Here is a 14,929-nt window from a genome sequence, read left to right as displayed (position 1 = left end):
CTTCAAGATTCTTTAAACCTTTTTTTTTTTTTTTTTTTTGGTTCTTATTTATGAGCCATTATCATTTTTAATTCTTCTGTAAGTCATATCATAACCATTTGCTCTATCAATTCTAAGGTCATTATATTTATTTTCATTCTGTAAGTTGGCCCTTAAAGAAATTGGGTTAATGTTAATTAAAGAAACCCACGAATTATTATGGAGGAATACTAGTTGTGCTAAGCTCTCCATTAATCGTTTCACTTATAATTATTTCCTGAAAATTTCCTCCACCATCTGCTCCGTTATCAATGCATTATCTATGGTACTCCATACTATATTTCCTTTATTATGTATGGTTTTTTTTTACTCAACCTCTTCACTTAAACATCAACACTCCGTAGCTTATTTTTCTTTCTCTTCTGCAAAAACCTTAGCAGCTCTTATCCGGTTCAAATCCTTGCCAGCTCAAACATTGCATTAACAACACTTTTTGTTGAAAACAATCTTAGAATAACTTATCCTAATTTGTAATTGCCTTCATACAAAAATTATTTAAATTTACTTGATTCCTCGTACAATTTGGTTAATTCAAGCTGCCATCCACTTGCACACTATCCAGTAATATAAAACAAAGTGTATAAATTTATGGTTTAATTACGAGTTTCCATCTCTCAACTTTTTAAAGATTAAGAAGTCAGTCCCTCTACTTTAATTTATTGGAATTTGATCTTCATACTTTATGAAAACTGAGAAATTAGTCCAACTTATCAATAAACACAAACTTTTAAGCCACTGTTTTTTGCTAATTTTTTTTGTAAATAATTTGTTGAGTTACTGATTGTTGCTAATCTTTTTGTATATAAATTATTGAATTGTTGATTAATAGGTTAATGATTTAATGGTAAGGTTTAACAATATTATTCAATTGGACTAATTTCTCAATTTTTCATAAAGTAAAAGGAGCAGATTTTAATAAATTAAGGTAAAGAAACTAGGTTTTCAATTTTTTGTAAAATAAAAGTATGAAATTTAGAATTAGACCATAAATCTATAAACTAACAACCAACTACATGATGTCATAATTCAAATTTTAGGTAAGGATATACACATTGTTAAACGTTGCGAGGCGAAGTTCAAATCAGAAGCCTTTACATCATACACTATAAGGTTTTATTTCTTCTGTTCAATACAAATGAGGGAAAAAAAATTGAGTTTTTACTTGCTTTCGTTGAGAGTCGAACTCAAGACCTCCCGCTTACTAAACGGGTGCTCTAACCAACTGAGCTACGAAAGCTGTTAGCTACATCACGTTGAACAAAATTTTATATTCTAAATAATTTAACCAAATGACAACTGTGCTCACACCATCAAATTCTAAGCGGAAAATTATGTAGAATGCCAATGTCTCATTAATTATAAGTTATAACAAAAAATGGATTTTTATATCATCTTCTTTGTCAAATACAAGTGAATCAACTCCTCATATGGCAACCGACTAGAAAACTCCCATGGACCCTCAAACAATTCATCTTCTTCCTCCAATCAAAAGAATGCAGCTCTTAGCTTTAAGGAAAAGAATTCATCATAAGCTCTCTATACATATTTTGAAGTATCTTTTCCCTATAATTGAAACCCTAGTCATACAACCTCCTTTCCCTCACTTCCCCCTCCTTTTTCTCCAAAACCTTTAAATATATATATAAAGAGAAAAGAAAATCGGTAACTTCAACTTTTTAAAGTGGGATGTGTATGGAGAAATTCAAATTTCCGACATTCGTATGCCGGCCATGGTAATTGTTGACTCTGGACATGTCAAGTAATCAGCTCACACCGCGGGTCAAAACAAAAATGGTCATGAAAAGCCACGCTTGCATATCAAAAGATCATCTCCTTGAGGATTAAGAGGACTAGCATGACCAAGCACATAATAACAAGCACTGTAGCACACATCACCATTCCTCCTTGTTTCTGTGTTCTCTCCGCCTGCAAAGTCCAATCCGTACAAGAATGAGGAGGAGTCGCACAAAACATTTGAACTTAGATTGATATTTGGACAAAGAGAACACACCTTCTGTAGCTGTTTGAGGCCTTCTTCAACCGTAGTTGCAACATTCTGAATGTTGTAGTCTATTCGATCGACAATAGTGCCCTGTTTGAAGAGAGAACTGCATTTAGTGACACTGAAAATGTTCATAACCGATTTACCAAAGGCTGATGGAATCCTACCTGATCAATCACAAGAACTGACAGATCCTTCATAATCTGAGCAAGCTCATTTACCGACTCCACAATCTACAAAACGAATTGTAAAATATATAAATGGTTAGTTTGGGATAGCTATGAAAGCAGCTCAGATAAGAAAAATACAGTGAGTAATGCATTACTTGCCTGTTGGATCTCCCTTTCCCTCTCCACTGTATATACCTCACTTTGTTTTAGCCTTGCAATCTGATGCTCACTAAATATCTACATAACATAACTGTCAGTGATTAGAATCTGACACCTAACTGGAATCAGATACATTGCCGCCTAAAATGCTATTTTTTCAGCACCCTAAACTCATCTTTACTGAACTGTGTTAGGATTGATCATATAATGGAAACATTAAGAGGAGATGGTTTAAAGAAATACCATATCATCCAAGTCATCATCTTCTTCTTTAGGTCTATTTCCATTTAGATTCATCTCTAGATCAGCTGCGTCCTGACCATAGACAAGAAATCAATAATTTAATAACACTGAAAACATCAAGCAGTAAGTTTGAATTGTTTGACCATTTAGCATGCAAAATGCAATGTAGTATGATAACATGTTGCATTGCCAAGAAGAAAGTTTCTTTCATTACCTCCATTTGCTGCCTGAGGCACTTCAAATAAGTTGATTGTTTCTTCCGGAGCTCCATGGAAAGGTTCTGAAGGTCAGTGGCAAGTTGACGCTGCCAAAAAGGAGAAAAGCATGAAAATAACAAAATAAAAACAAAAATACAATCCAGGGTTGCACATCATTTGAGGGAATAACAACTGAGATAAAATGTCAGAGCAGAAGGAGAATCAAAGAATAACACCGGATGTCAGACATTGATATAGAAAGGAAGCATGCAATAGAAAATTTATGAGAACTCTTGTTGCCTCAACAACAGAGGTGATATAGGGAAGGAGCATTTGTCACTGTATCGTGGGATAGAAAATTTATGAGAACTCTTGGAGCCTCTCCAAAACCTGCTACTTGTTAAATTAGGCCAACAGGCAATAGACAAATCACTAAGCAACAAGAAAGAATCAACATACAAAATGAACAAGTGACAGACGAATGCTTGCCTAAATGATTTCTTAACCTGAACTTAGAGTTTCACATATGAATCTGATAGCAACCAAGTCTCACCTGAACATTTTTCCTGACATTTGAATCCTCAGAAGGTCCAGCTGCAGAGAGCTTCTGTAATAATTTTTTCTCGGATTTCTTCAACAGATTAGTTATCTCATTAGTAAGAGCCTCAATATTTTGTTGATCTTCTTTACCATCACCAAACGAAGGCATTAAAGCCTTTGCATGAGCCTTGGCTAACTCGTTCATTTTAACCCTTGCACGTTGCACATTTGATGCTATTTCTTCAGAGACATCTACCCAAGCTGGTGGTAGACCAACGGTAGCTGCACCCTTACTGCAAAAAGGTAGGCAACCCTTTATTGTCCCACTAAGAATTCATGACCATTCAAACAAAGTAACATATGAATTCACAAATAATTGAAAAAGAAGATGAACTTCAGAAGAAACCGCAGTTGTAATCTATATCTACTTTCCCTATTTGCAAAGCACTGATCTTTCATTGTATTTGTTTTGCATAAACCTCCCAGTAAGCTCCTCCTTCGTAGCTCTTTTAAAATCATTTAAAATATCTCACGAGTCACACCTAAATATTTCTCATAACAAGTATTCACTGATCATCGAAAAAAATTAAATCAAATTATTCGTACCGGTCTTTTTTTGCCAATTCCTCGAAAATAAGTGATCTTTTATAAAAATTGAACACTTTGTTAACCTTTTACTTTGCCTAAACTTCATAATTCAATTTAGAAAAACAAAATTAGGAAGAAGACAAAATCCACTAGTATTAAGCTATCTAATTTACATTTGAGTAAGTCCACGCAAAATTAAAAGATGTTTACACTTCTATTTTTTCTTTTATCTTGATCTTGAATCCGCCATCTTATTTCAACAAATTAACAGGAGAAATGAATATGATCAATAATAATAGCTAGAAATACAAAATTACCTTGAGTTTCCAGGATCCTCGGAACTTAGAGCAGTATAAGACCGATTAGAATGGAGAAACGAAGTACTAGCCATCTCTACCGCGGGTGCTCCGCCGGAGCTCGTCTTCAACGGTGCCTTCGCTGCAGCTGACGAGCTCGTCGGAGCTCTAACACCCTTCAACGCATCCCTATATTTATTAAATAACAGCGTCCGATTCCTCGTCGCCATAACTCTAAAAGCAAAACAGATAATTTATCTAAAAAAACTTGAATCTAAACAAAGATTCAGATTTAGAATTTAGAGATCTAAAAATGACGTAATTCTCCTGGCGGAGCAAAAATGAGGCGCGGCCACGTGACCGGAGACCGGTGGTTGGCCGTTAAGGAGACGGTTGAACAACGGCCGAGGCACGTGCCGGCGAAGCTGAGGATCGTTTTTAAAGGAAACTCAAACCCCCAAATATAAAAAATTATAAAAGAAGAAATGATACGGTGCGCGTGGAATGTTTTTAAACTTTTATTTAGACTGTTTCCAATGACACCTTTGATTTATTAGTGAAATTAATCACTTTTTTAGTTTAATGTCTAATTAGGTCGGTTCGGTTGTAGGCCCGGGGCCCACTTAATGACCCGATCCAGACAAGCTCATTAATCACCTAATTTTTTTTAGGTTAATTCACAAAACATCCTCAAACTATGGTCAAGATTTTAAATTAGTTCTCAAACTTCAATATATTATAATTGAGTACTAAAAGTATCATTATTGTTAACCTAATCACTAGTTACTACATTGCCCATTACATGCCAACTTAAATTTGACTTAGAGCTTATATAAAATAAATATGTATATTTATGGCATAGACAATTTTGATTTGACATGTTAAAATAGTTTTCATAATCTTTAACATATCATATTTAAGTTGTCTATTCGGTAGATACAAATTTTTACAATTTGATTCATATGTTTTAAATATGCTCTACTTCAAATTCGAACTGGTATTTAACCCCTAAGTTGACAACTTTCTTAATGGACATACTAGATTGATACCATGCTAATATTTTGAGACTCGATTAAAAATGTATTGTCAGAATTGAATAAGACTGATTGGTTAAACTAAAAATTGGTGTTCCTGAATTCCAACATTTGGCCTATTGGTCAAGGGTGTTCATTAAATCCCTAAATTTGTGAGATCAATCCGCAGGTTGTGCTTGTGTAGTTGTTTAAGTGGGTGCGTGAGTTCGAGATTATCTTGTACTAAAAAAATAATGCTTCGACAATTCAACTAGTAGCATAAAATCGAAAACAGACAAATCATTTTAAATCAATAAATAACACGGAACTGAAACTTTAAAAAAATTATTAAAAAAATGTTTGAACTAGTTTTATATGTTTTGGTTATTCTATTTTATTTTACCCTTCTTCATTGCACACAAATTGCTAAGGTTAAATCAATCGATTGAACCATAATCAATGAATGTATTGATTCGGATAGAGATATTACACTAAATTTTAAATGAATTGCTTGAAATTATCATTCAACCGAAAACCCAAATTGATTTGAGTTGGTTTCTTTAATTTTTTGGTCAAATTCATTTGCTAAGCCTATAAATTTTAGCCTAATATGATAAAACACAACATAAAATAAAACCTAAAAATAAAAAGGTGGCACAAGTAACTAAATAAAAGTTAAATATAATTATTATTTATTTGTATTTATAATTTTTATAATATCTTTTATTTTTAAAAATATTCATTTTTAAAATTTTTAGGCCATTGAATCAATTAGTCTAACTAATGAAACAATTAAATAAAAATAATATTAACATCAACTCGACTGGGTGTTTTAAATTTGTGGTTATAAAATGAGGGTTTATATCATTATCTGTATTTATTGATTTTTTATTTTTCTAAAATTTTAAAAATTATAATATTTATTAATTTTAATTCAACCACTCTTAAACCGATTGAATGAAAATGATGATGAAATTTTTTAACAATTGGTTCAATTTTTAGAACTATTTAGTTTAGAAAATATAGACATCATTTATATAATAATTATTATTATATATTTTATTTATTGTTACAAATATTACTCTAAATTAAGAGTGATTTAATTTGGTTAAGATTTAGTGAGTTTTAGTTATTAAATAAAGTATAAGCCAAATATGTATAGATAATTTAGTAATTAATTTCTAATGAATATATGGCTGATTAGAAATTAGTGTTAATGTGCAAAATTATATATTATAGTTATATTCTCTAAACTACAAATTCATAACTTTTCTAATATTCTATATTTTTCTAATTTAGTATTCGAATTAGACAATTGTTCCGCATTGATGCCTAAATTTTTTATTCTCTAAGTTAATCCCTAAACTTGACAATTATTCTCACATTGGAATTTAATTTTTTTTTCTTAACTTTTTACCAAGGAAATATTAGAGATTTAGACCAAAAAAAATCAGGCCACAAAAGTAAAAATAATTGCCAATTTCAGGGAGTAACTTAAAAAAAAAAAAGATAAGACCCAATGTGGAAAATTTTACCAAATCCAGCCACCAAAAAGTGCATTAACCCTTAAAATATTAATATAAAAACGCCGAGACATCCGTATCCATCTTCCACGAAATTCACTTCTGAAGAGAGGAAAAAGCAGCTCACTTTCTCCTTCATCAAACCCCAAAAACCTAGCTTTGCCTCCTTTTTAATTTCTTGGATTTTGGTGAACTTTACGAATCCAAGATCAGAGTATAAAGGATTCGAGTTTTAACCCCAGAATTAAGTACATCTGTTCTTTTTGATCTTTGGGTTGAAATTGTCTACACAAAGAGGGTGATTTAGAAATGGATGCTGATCCATGGACTCTTTGTCTTTCTTCAACTGCTAGGAGATATCAATCAGCTCTTCAGTCACGATCTGGTAGGCCTTCAAATCTTCTTCTCTCTCTCTTTTTTTTTTATTAAAAAAAAGTGGGTTTAAATATTTGCTCTATGTGTGGGTGTGCGTGTGTGTGGGGGGCTAAAATGAAAGTCAAAGAAGAAACTTGGAAATTCATCAAGAAAATATAGATTTTTACTAGATTCTTTTGGCCATCTAAAAAAGTTGATATAATGTTTGGATGTGGCCTGAAATTCAGATATGTTTATGGGGTTTGAAGAAATGGATGGAGAAGACGATGTAAGAGAGGAGTTTCCATGCCCTTTTTGTTCAGAGTATTTCGATATCGTGGGCTTGTGCTGTCACATTGATGATGAACATCCTGTGGAGGCTAACAATGGGGTATTCTCAATTCCTTTTTGTTTTTTTAATTTGTTATAAGCAAGTATATAATGGATTTTTATTTTGACATTATTGTTCTCATTGATCAGTGCTTCTAATTAAGAATGGTTCTATGCTTAATTAACTGGCTTAAGCTTTGGATTATTATCAGTCGGCAAAAAGGAATTGAAAAGGGACTTGTTTGTTATGAACCCAAGTTGTTGAAGTTTTAAGCTTTTGCTTCAAAAGTTACTCTGTTACTTAAATGGCTCTTGTAATAGATATAATATGATGTTTTTTATGAGATTGAAACTTCGGAGGAACTAGTTTTGGACCGTGAGCTCAGTTCAGCTAACTGGAAAACGTAGCCCTGTTGTTGATTTACATGTTTGATACTTATAATGGTCCAAAGATTGATCTTCTGTATGTAAGTCGGTCGTAAAGGAGTTTTGAAGTTATTCTTTTTAGGTTATTTTGTTGCTTGGTGCGTGAGACCCTTTTACTCTAATTGGGAAGGTGTTTATTGAATCTAAACTGTGTCTGTGATTGACTGTTTCTGTTTGCAGGTATGTCCTGTCTGTGCAATGAGGGTGGGAGTAGATATGGTTGCGCACATAACGCAACAACATGGACATATATTCAAGGTAACATCATGTATTAAGTTACTATTGTTTTTTTATGAATTATCTTTGGGATTCATAGTTAAATTGTTTATCACCTTTGTTCCTTGTATTGTTTTCTTAACGACTGAGTATATGCAGCGTAAGCGGAGATCACGTAGAAGTGGATCTCATTCAACGCTTTCTCTTCTGAGGAAAGAGCTGCGAGACGGAAACCTGCAGTCCCTCTTCGGCGGTTCTTCTTGTATAGCGCCCTCATCGAACTCTGCACCCGATCCGTTGCTGTCTTCGTTTATTTTGCCTATCATTGATGATTCTGTTAGTGTGCAGCCTCAGTTATCTAGCGAAACCAACACAGCTAAGAAAAGTTCAGATGTGAATAAGTCAGAGAGGTAAGTTGTGGCATGTTTAAAATTTGATTGTTCTCTCTGTCCCCCAGTTGCTTGATGCCTATATTTTGAACGTACACGGGTTTCTATCTTGTTATGCACTTGAAATTCTGCACAAACTAATAAATCATTGTCATAAGGGCATGCAAAGGTTATTTTATTTCGGCCTTTTTGTTTCTCAGTGAGAAGCTATCTATCAAAGCTATTCTTTGAGAAGATGATACTAATCCAACATATGTTTAAATTGTTCACATGCAATGCAAATCTTCATTATGCCACCCAAGAGTTAGAACAAGATGTTCAGCACCATGTCATTGACTTGGGGGATTCAACCCTTAAATTATAGTTGTTAAAAGCAAAACCAAGAAGAGTCACTAATACATCTTTAGTCAAGGACTCCCAGCTCTTGCACTGTCTTTATTTTCTAACATTTTTCTCTCTTCAACAAGTTCGACAAATTGGTTGGCTAGTCATTAGGTGGGGATAGTTGAGACTTATGCTATCCTTTGAAAAAGGAGATTAAGACCTTTTTGTCTCGGTTTTCGTTTATTAATTTAGAATTCTCATCTGGGATCAGTACAGCAACCTTATTACAAGGAGACCTAGCTTTTCTTTCTTAATGGGATCTTTAGGCTTTTATCTGCTTTCTCATTCTGGTATTTGGCTTTGATAGCAGAAATGTGCAGTCACCTCCTCTTTCAGTCAAGGATCAGGAAGAGAAGGCAAAAAGATGTGAATTTGTTAAAGGGCTGCTGTTATCCACAATTCTTGATGATGTTTTATGATACCTTAAAAGGATGGTTGCTGCAATCGTGGGCTTTTCACAGCGAAGAGGCCTACGATATGGGTCTTCGCCTATTGTATGGGTTGCTGCGCTGTTTGTAGTGATTATGTTTGATGTATTAAGCAAAAGTGTTAAATAAGGTAGGAATGAGTGTAATATATAAGTGGCATGTGTGGACTTTTTAGTTATTAGGCCTGATCAGGTTTCCACTTCATCCTTTTCATCTCAGGTCATGACAATATTAAAAATAATGAATAATAATTTTATTCCCTGAATGGTGTGTTGTTTTCCAGTTTAGACGTGGCTGGACCCCTAGCTTGAAATGGCGTGAGCCAACATAGCTTTATGTACCAAAAAGTGGTACCATGATATGGCATAACTCTTTAACAAAAAGAGGTCTTAATTTGTCATTAGCTGTTTTCATAAAACATAGTTTATTTTGAAGTTTTTAATCTCACAGGTTAAAAAAAAAATATTTTTTCATATATTTACTTTTTATTTTCATTATATTCTAAAAACACGTCTGATCCTTTTTAAAAATGTATATAAGAAATGGAGAAATGAGTTTTTTAATCAATTAGCAAGTTGTGAAAGTAGCAGAACGAAAAGGGGGGAAAAGCAAATCATGTGAAGAGCACTCAAAATCTGCAACTTAAGAAAGCTGTCAGGTTTCCACTTTAGCAAGAAAAAGAGACCTGAATGAATGGCCCTACCCTTCAACCTAGGCTGTCAGATTAGTTAAAACAGGGAACAAAGCAAACCTAATAACTGAAACAACTGTCATAAACGAATTTCTTACAAACCCATGAAACATTTAAGGGAAACAGTTAAGGGAGATCTTTAACTCCCTGCTGCATCCAGATTGGTACAGAAACATGTTTTCTCATTATTATCCTACACATTGCAACCCCTTTTTCCTTTTCCAATAGTAAGATCCAACAAGATTTGAAACATGAGTACTAGAGAATGTTCCTTCACATATATTAAGAAAAACATCAAACAAATTAAGCATACACGTACCCAACGCACTCCCAAGTTCATGCTACATAGACAACATACAAAATGGTCTTCTCTTACATCATGCAAGATCATTGTCAAAAGCATGATATAATGCATTTGTCCAAGAGTCAAGCTCACTTCATTTTTTTTGCCTATAATCGCATTTCAAGTAATCAAATACCATTACAACATTTATGTTCTGGTATCTAACAGGTATATCATTCTATGTCCAAATAACAATAGTATACAAAAATAGTCCATCGAAGTTATACCTTTCCCATAGCAATCAGTGAACGAAAATAGTCCATCAAAGTTTTATACCTTCAGACACCGTTGGGCCTAAATTGTTGTGCATAAATGGCTCTCTGAGCTGGTTATCAAACTGTAGCACGACCGTCTTACTTCCTAACACTAACTAGATGCAAAGATACATGATCCACACGACAAGGAGGAGACAAAGGCGGGGAAAAACTTGACCACTAAATGCATTCAGTATGCAATACAGAAAATTTTGACTTTGCCCGTTTAAACAATATATTATGATGATCAAATAAGAAAAAGAGCACTTTTTGGGCTCAATGTCAGTGAATTGTAAGTATAAATCAAGTGAAAAAATGTTTTTTTTTTTTTTTCCTTTTAAATTTGCTTCTAAAGACCTAAGGGTACGAAGAAAATACATTAACTATACCAAAGATTTAAAGACCTAAACTTAACCACTGTCGGGATCTTGTATCCATGATCCTCTTCACTACATCTTTTACAAAAGAATCGAAACAAGTTAAGCAACAACCTTTCATTAAGCTCGCCTGTCCAGCTGCCACTCTTTCAATGTGCACACAATTTGATGACGGAGGCACAATGTAAACCTCGCTCCTCCTATGCTCAAGCCCACAAGCAGCCAATAAGGTATGCATGGAACTGGTTGCTATGTCCTTGAAAGTACCGTTGTCTGCATATACATATAGAAGGCTTTGAAAAGTCTCCAAAAACAGAAGATAGAACTCAATTAATCACTAAGTAAAAATCATCCACAAACAATTATTATTAAAGAAAAAAAACTAACTTAAAAACCATTGACACAGTAATTTTTTATGCATAAAGGTTGTGCTCCTTAGAAATGTGAAAATATCCCCCACATAAAGTCGATTGAAGATGGGGCTTCACTTACCTAAATCAATACCGTTGGAAATGGCTTTTAAATGGCTTCCCACCATTGCCTGCAATTGTTCCTTGGCCATCAAAATATTATCCTCATCACTAACAGAAAAAGGCAAATCACAACCATCGGGCCTAATGTTTGATCCATTGCTGCAATGACGGAGTTGTTCATTTGAACTAATACCAGCAAGTTCAGGCCATAACGTCAAATTGACTGATGTACTGAACGAAGTGGTAGTTGAATCTTGAACTGCTTGCCTTCTCAAGTGGCTCAACCTTGAAGAAAGGAAGTCCCTACCTTGCAGTGAAGAAGAGGGATAGTCCTGTAACCCCTCCGCAAACAGTGTTTGAGGCTGAGTTCCCGCATCTTGTGTCCTAGCTTGTTGAACCATTGGTTCCCTACTTTGATCAATGTGAGAATTAACAAGATCAATTCCCATATTGGCAGCTGATATTCCTTCAGTCCTACCAGCCATAAGATTCATCCTATTGATCGATCGGAGATTTTGAATCTGGCGGTGTAACCACCGCCTACCTGTCAGAGTTGGCGCTCCCACTCCAGATACTGGGGAACCAGCGGTAACATCTACAACAGGAAATCTAGGAGATGAAAGACCCACAAAACTGGGAGTTAAAGGTACACGAGGTGAAGGCACCCCAATGGACTCTAAACTTTCTCCTACATTTACAACAGGTGAGAATCTATTGTACAAATTGTTTACTGTCCTTTGGTCAGGCAAAGAATCTTGGACTTGGGAACTAGAGGAACCAAGAGCTACGGGCCTGCAACCATCACAGTACCAATTATCTTCAGGCACTTCCCTCCCTAGGCCAACACAATAGGTGTGTGCCGATGAATCACAAATATCACACAGTAACATCAGTTCATCATCCCCACCTTGGTGGCATTCAGAGCAAAAAACATTCTCATATGGGTCCAGATAGCTTCTAAGTTCTTCCTCAGACGGTTGGTAGACCTGCATACAACAAACATGCAATTTCAAACCACAAATAAGAAACAACCCAAAGAAATGATGAAATTATTATGAGAAGTATAACATACCTGATCACGCTTGGGTACTTGAATCACCACATCTCTCAAATCAACTCCTGCTGTTGATCTAGCAGGCTTAGTGATTGTTTCAAACCTTTGCTTGCACAATGGGCAACGAGATTCCACTTTTGACCACTCCATAATGCAGGTGAAACAAAAATAATGACTGCAACAGTTCAATGTGCCCCTAAATCTTCGCTTATCTTCCTCAGAGAGACAAATGCCACAAACTGGTTTTATTACTTCAGCCTTTTTCTCTTCAACCTTCTCCTTACCCTTTCTTCCTGGAGGTTTCTTGTGCTTGCCTAACTCCTCAACCTCCTGAATTCTCTTTGAGGATGATGAACTCCTCAAACTGGTTTTCAAACTTCCACACAATCGGTTGGCTTCTTTCACTTGCTCTCTCTCTTCCTCTGAGATGGTATACTCATAATCAGATGACCCAGACAAGACAAAATCTGAATCGGATGGTACAACATATGCCTTGTTTCTCCGTCCTCCGTTTAGTCTGCTCTTTTTTCTCACAACTGGAATGATGTCTACAAAATCACAATCATCATCGTCATCATCTTCGACTCTCTTTTTCCTGTTCAACCGGCGTTTCTTCCTTCCCCCTTTTCTTGAAGGCTTATTAGAAACAGCAGATTTCTTCCTATTTTTCCTAGGTTTAGAAGGACCTCTTTTCCGCAACCCTGGCTTACGAACTTTCATATTGTTTTTCTTCATTTTCATAGTCAGTTCCTCTTCCTCATCCAAACAATCTTCTTCGTCTAGAGTGAATTCATCATCGTCATCATCTTCCTCCTCCTCCTTCTCCTCCTCTTCATCATCATCATCGTCATCTTCTTCTTCTTCCTCCACCTCATAATCTTCATCTTCCTCCTCTTCATCCGATACAATTTTCCGCTTTCGTGGTTTTCTCTCCACAATCCTCCTCTTCCTTGCTGTAGACATTCGTTTAGCTTTCGACCTAACAGCCTTTCTCACCACTTCCTCTTCCTCCTCCTCATCAAGAAAACTCCCGAAACCCTCTTCCGATGCACATTCATCTAAGGAAGAACAATACTTTTCCACATCATCCTCAGATTCTTCATTTCCCTCCTCCGAAACCACATAATCTTCATCCGAACCATCCGAATCATCATCCTTTGATCTAACCCTTTTCTTAAAGTTGCTTCTTTGACCAACCTTCCCTCCCCTTACCATCTATCCTTGCACCCCAAAACAAACAAAGAAGAAAACACCCAACTATTAATCCCTAATCGACCAAATAAATATCAATCTTCTTTGATTCACAACTAAACTCCAAAATCATGAAATGGGAAATGAATTCAAAGATTCCACAATCCTTTGTTTCTTCCTTAAGCTTTAGGCAAATCAAATACGAATCTTTAAAGGGAGAAAAAATTTACCATTTTTCCCTGATATCCATCATCCCGGATCTGTATTACCATATAAAACTTTAGAAGACAAAGAAAACCCAGATCATAAAAAAGGAAAATTAGTAAACCATACATTGACAAAATTCATCAGACTTCACCAAAAACAGAGCCCAAAAATAAATTTACCGTTACCTTTTCTTAAAGTTTTAAATTTTTTTTCCTCAATTGAAAAATAAAAAGGACAATATTTCAACCATTCAAATCAGGATTCCTTGAGCATAAAATAAAAGAAAATCCAACCAAAATTTACAAAAATGAAAGCATCCATAAATATCTAAATATCTACATATCCTTTTTTTTCTTTCATTAAAATCAAACCAAAAAGGGAAAAAAAACAAAGAGAGAGAAATTTATTACCTGGGAAGAGGAAGACAGAACTGAAAAACAAAGGGAAAAAATGTGTTGTTTTTCTTGCAATGTCTGGAAATTTGTTTTTCAGCTGTAGCTTTTTCTTTGCTGTTTATATATATAAAACCGATTAATTTTTGTTTTTACGTGCTATTTTTTCTTTCTTTGAGATATATATGTATACATATACACATTCTTGCTGTATTAATATTAAAATGGAAATAAGAAGTTTTTTTTTAAATTAAGAAAACGTTGATAAATAATTATGGGCTACGGAACTTCGCGACCTCATCGCAGGTTGAAAGTACGAAATTACCCTTGGTCTCTGTGGAGCAGTTTAACTGTAATTTTGACTTTGGGTTTTGATTCAGTAAACACCCAAATTGGGCACTACCGGTATTTTCTTTTAGTTTGTTTTTATCTTACAAATTATGTAAAAATAAAATAGAAATTAATTTTATTTTATTAAAAATATTTCTTTTGGTCATTTTATTATATCAATTTTAATACCACAACTTAATTTTATAGACAAAATAATTTGAATCATATAAGTTTTATATATTAAAATCCCAAAATATTCTTAATTTTTGTACGTATATTAGCATGAGATTAAGTTTTATTATTCTATTCAAATGCTAGGG

General features: G+C 34.5%; 3 protein-coding genes and 1 non-coding gene across 12 annotated transcripts; 1 reads left to right on the top strand and 3 right to left on the bottom strand.

Annotated features, from left to right (window-relative positions):
- Nucleotides 1–1,202: 1,202 nt before the first annotated feature.
- TRNAT-AGU (transfer RNA threonine (anticodon AGU)) lies at nucleotides 1,203–1,276 on the bottom strand. The gene has a single exon. It is a non-coding gene; the product is annotated as a tRNA-Thr (tRNA).
- Nucleotides 1,277–1,402: 126 nt separating this feature from the next.
- Nucleotides 1,403–4,780, bottom strand: LOC108473788 (syntaxin-43-like). The gene is made up of 8 exons (XM_017775543.2): nucleotides 4,256–4,780; nucleotides 3,364–3,643; nucleotides 2,828–2,917; nucleotides 2,614–2,685; nucleotides 2,371–2,448; nucleotides 2,209–2,274; nucleotides 2,051–2,131; nucleotides 1,403–1,965 (listed from the first exon to the last, which is right to left on the bottom strand). Exons 1-8 carry the CDS (start codon nucleotides 4,462–4,464, stop codon nucleotides 1,858–1,860), a joined length of 984 nt encoding a protein of 327 aa, XP_017631032.1. The 5' UTR covers nucleotides 4,465–4,780; the 3' UTR covers nucleotides 1,403–1,857.
- Nucleotides 4,781–7,081: 2,301 nt separating this feature from the next.
- LOC108473504 (protein DEHYDRATION-INDUCED 19 homolog 3) lies at nucleotides 7,082–9,286 on the top strand (the record flags this gene model as incomplete). Its single annotated transcript, NM_001330037.1, is given in 8 exon segments — nucleotides 7,082–7,134; nucleotides 7,137–7,155; nucleotides 7,373–7,515; nucleotides 8,061–8,138; nucleotides 8,256–8,506; nucleotides 9,180–9,226; nucleotides 9,228–9,232; nucleotides 9,235–9,286. Coding segments are annotated over 8 exon segments (646 nt in total), but the record flags the coding sequence as incomplete, so codon positions are not given.
- A 792-nt stretch (nucleotides 9,287–10,078) lies between these two features.
- Nucleotides 10,079–14,519, bottom strand: LOC108473503 (uncharacterized). 9 transcript variants are annotated; one of them, XM_053020934.1, is made up of 6 exons: nucleotides 14,298–14,513; nucleotides 13,911–13,958; nucleotides 12,508–13,704; nucleotides 11,455–12,421; nucleotides 11,077–11,235; nucleotides 10,079–10,438 (listed from the first exon to the last, which is right to left on the bottom strand). In XM_053020934.1, exons 2-6 carry the CDS (start codon nucleotides 13,950–13,952, stop codon nucleotides 10,182–10,184), a joined length of 2,622 nt encoding a protein of 873 aa, XP_052876894.1. In that variant the 5' UTR covers nucleotides 13,953–13,958; nucleotides 14,298–14,513; the 3' UTR covers nucleotides 10,079–10,181. The 9 variants fall into 9 exon arrangements, with proteins under 9 accessions (XP_052876894.1, XP_052876895.1, XP_052876897.1 ...); XM_053020935.1 differs by having other exon boundaries at nucleotides 13,911–13,940; nucleotides 14,298–14,512; XM_053020937.1 differs by lacking the exon at nucleotides 13,911–13,958 and having other exon boundaries at nucleotides 14,298–14,514.
- Nucleotides 14,520–14,929: the final 410 nt, after the last annotated feature.

The sequence above is a fragment of the Gossypium arboreum genome, chromosome 11 (genome assembly GCF_025698485.1).
Source record: "Gossypium arboreum isolate Shixiya-1 chromosome 11, ASM2569848v2, whole genome shotgun sequence".
Classification (NCBI taxonomy): domain Eukaryota; kingdom Viridiplantae; phylum Streptophyta; class Magnoliopsida; order Malvales; family Malvaceae; genus Gossypium; species Gossypium arboreum.
The sequence above is the reverse complement of the archived record's forward strand: the minus strand, read 5'-3'. Positions and strand labels throughout refer to the sequence as shown.

Bases quoted from the DNA above. Each gene is read 5' to 3' on its own strand.
- LOC108473503 (XM_053020934.1), bottom strand. From the start codon at position 13,952: ATGGTAATACAGATCCGGGATGATGGATATCAGGGAAAAATG. The intron at 12,422-12,507 runs GTATGTTATACT...TGTTGTATGCAG, and splicing joins AAGTACCCAAGCGTGATCAG to GTCTACCAACCGTCTGAGGA. The intron at 10,439-11,076 runs GTTGTTGCTTAA...ATGCGATTATAG, and splicing joins ACAGGCGAGCTTAATGAAAG to GCAAAAAAAATGAAGTGAGC.
- LOC108473788 (XM_017775543.2), bottom strand. From the start codon at position 4,464: ATGGCGACGAGGAATCGGACGCTGTTATTTAATAAATATAGGGATGCG. The intron at 2,918-3,363 runs GTGAGACTTGGT...CCTTTTTGGCAG, and splicing joins ATGTCAGGAAAAATGTTCAG to CGTCAACTTGCCACTGACCT. The intron at 2,132-2,208 runs GTAGGATTCCAT...CTCTTCAAACAG, and splicing joins CAGTTCTTGTGATTGATCAG to GGCACTATTGTCGATCGAAT.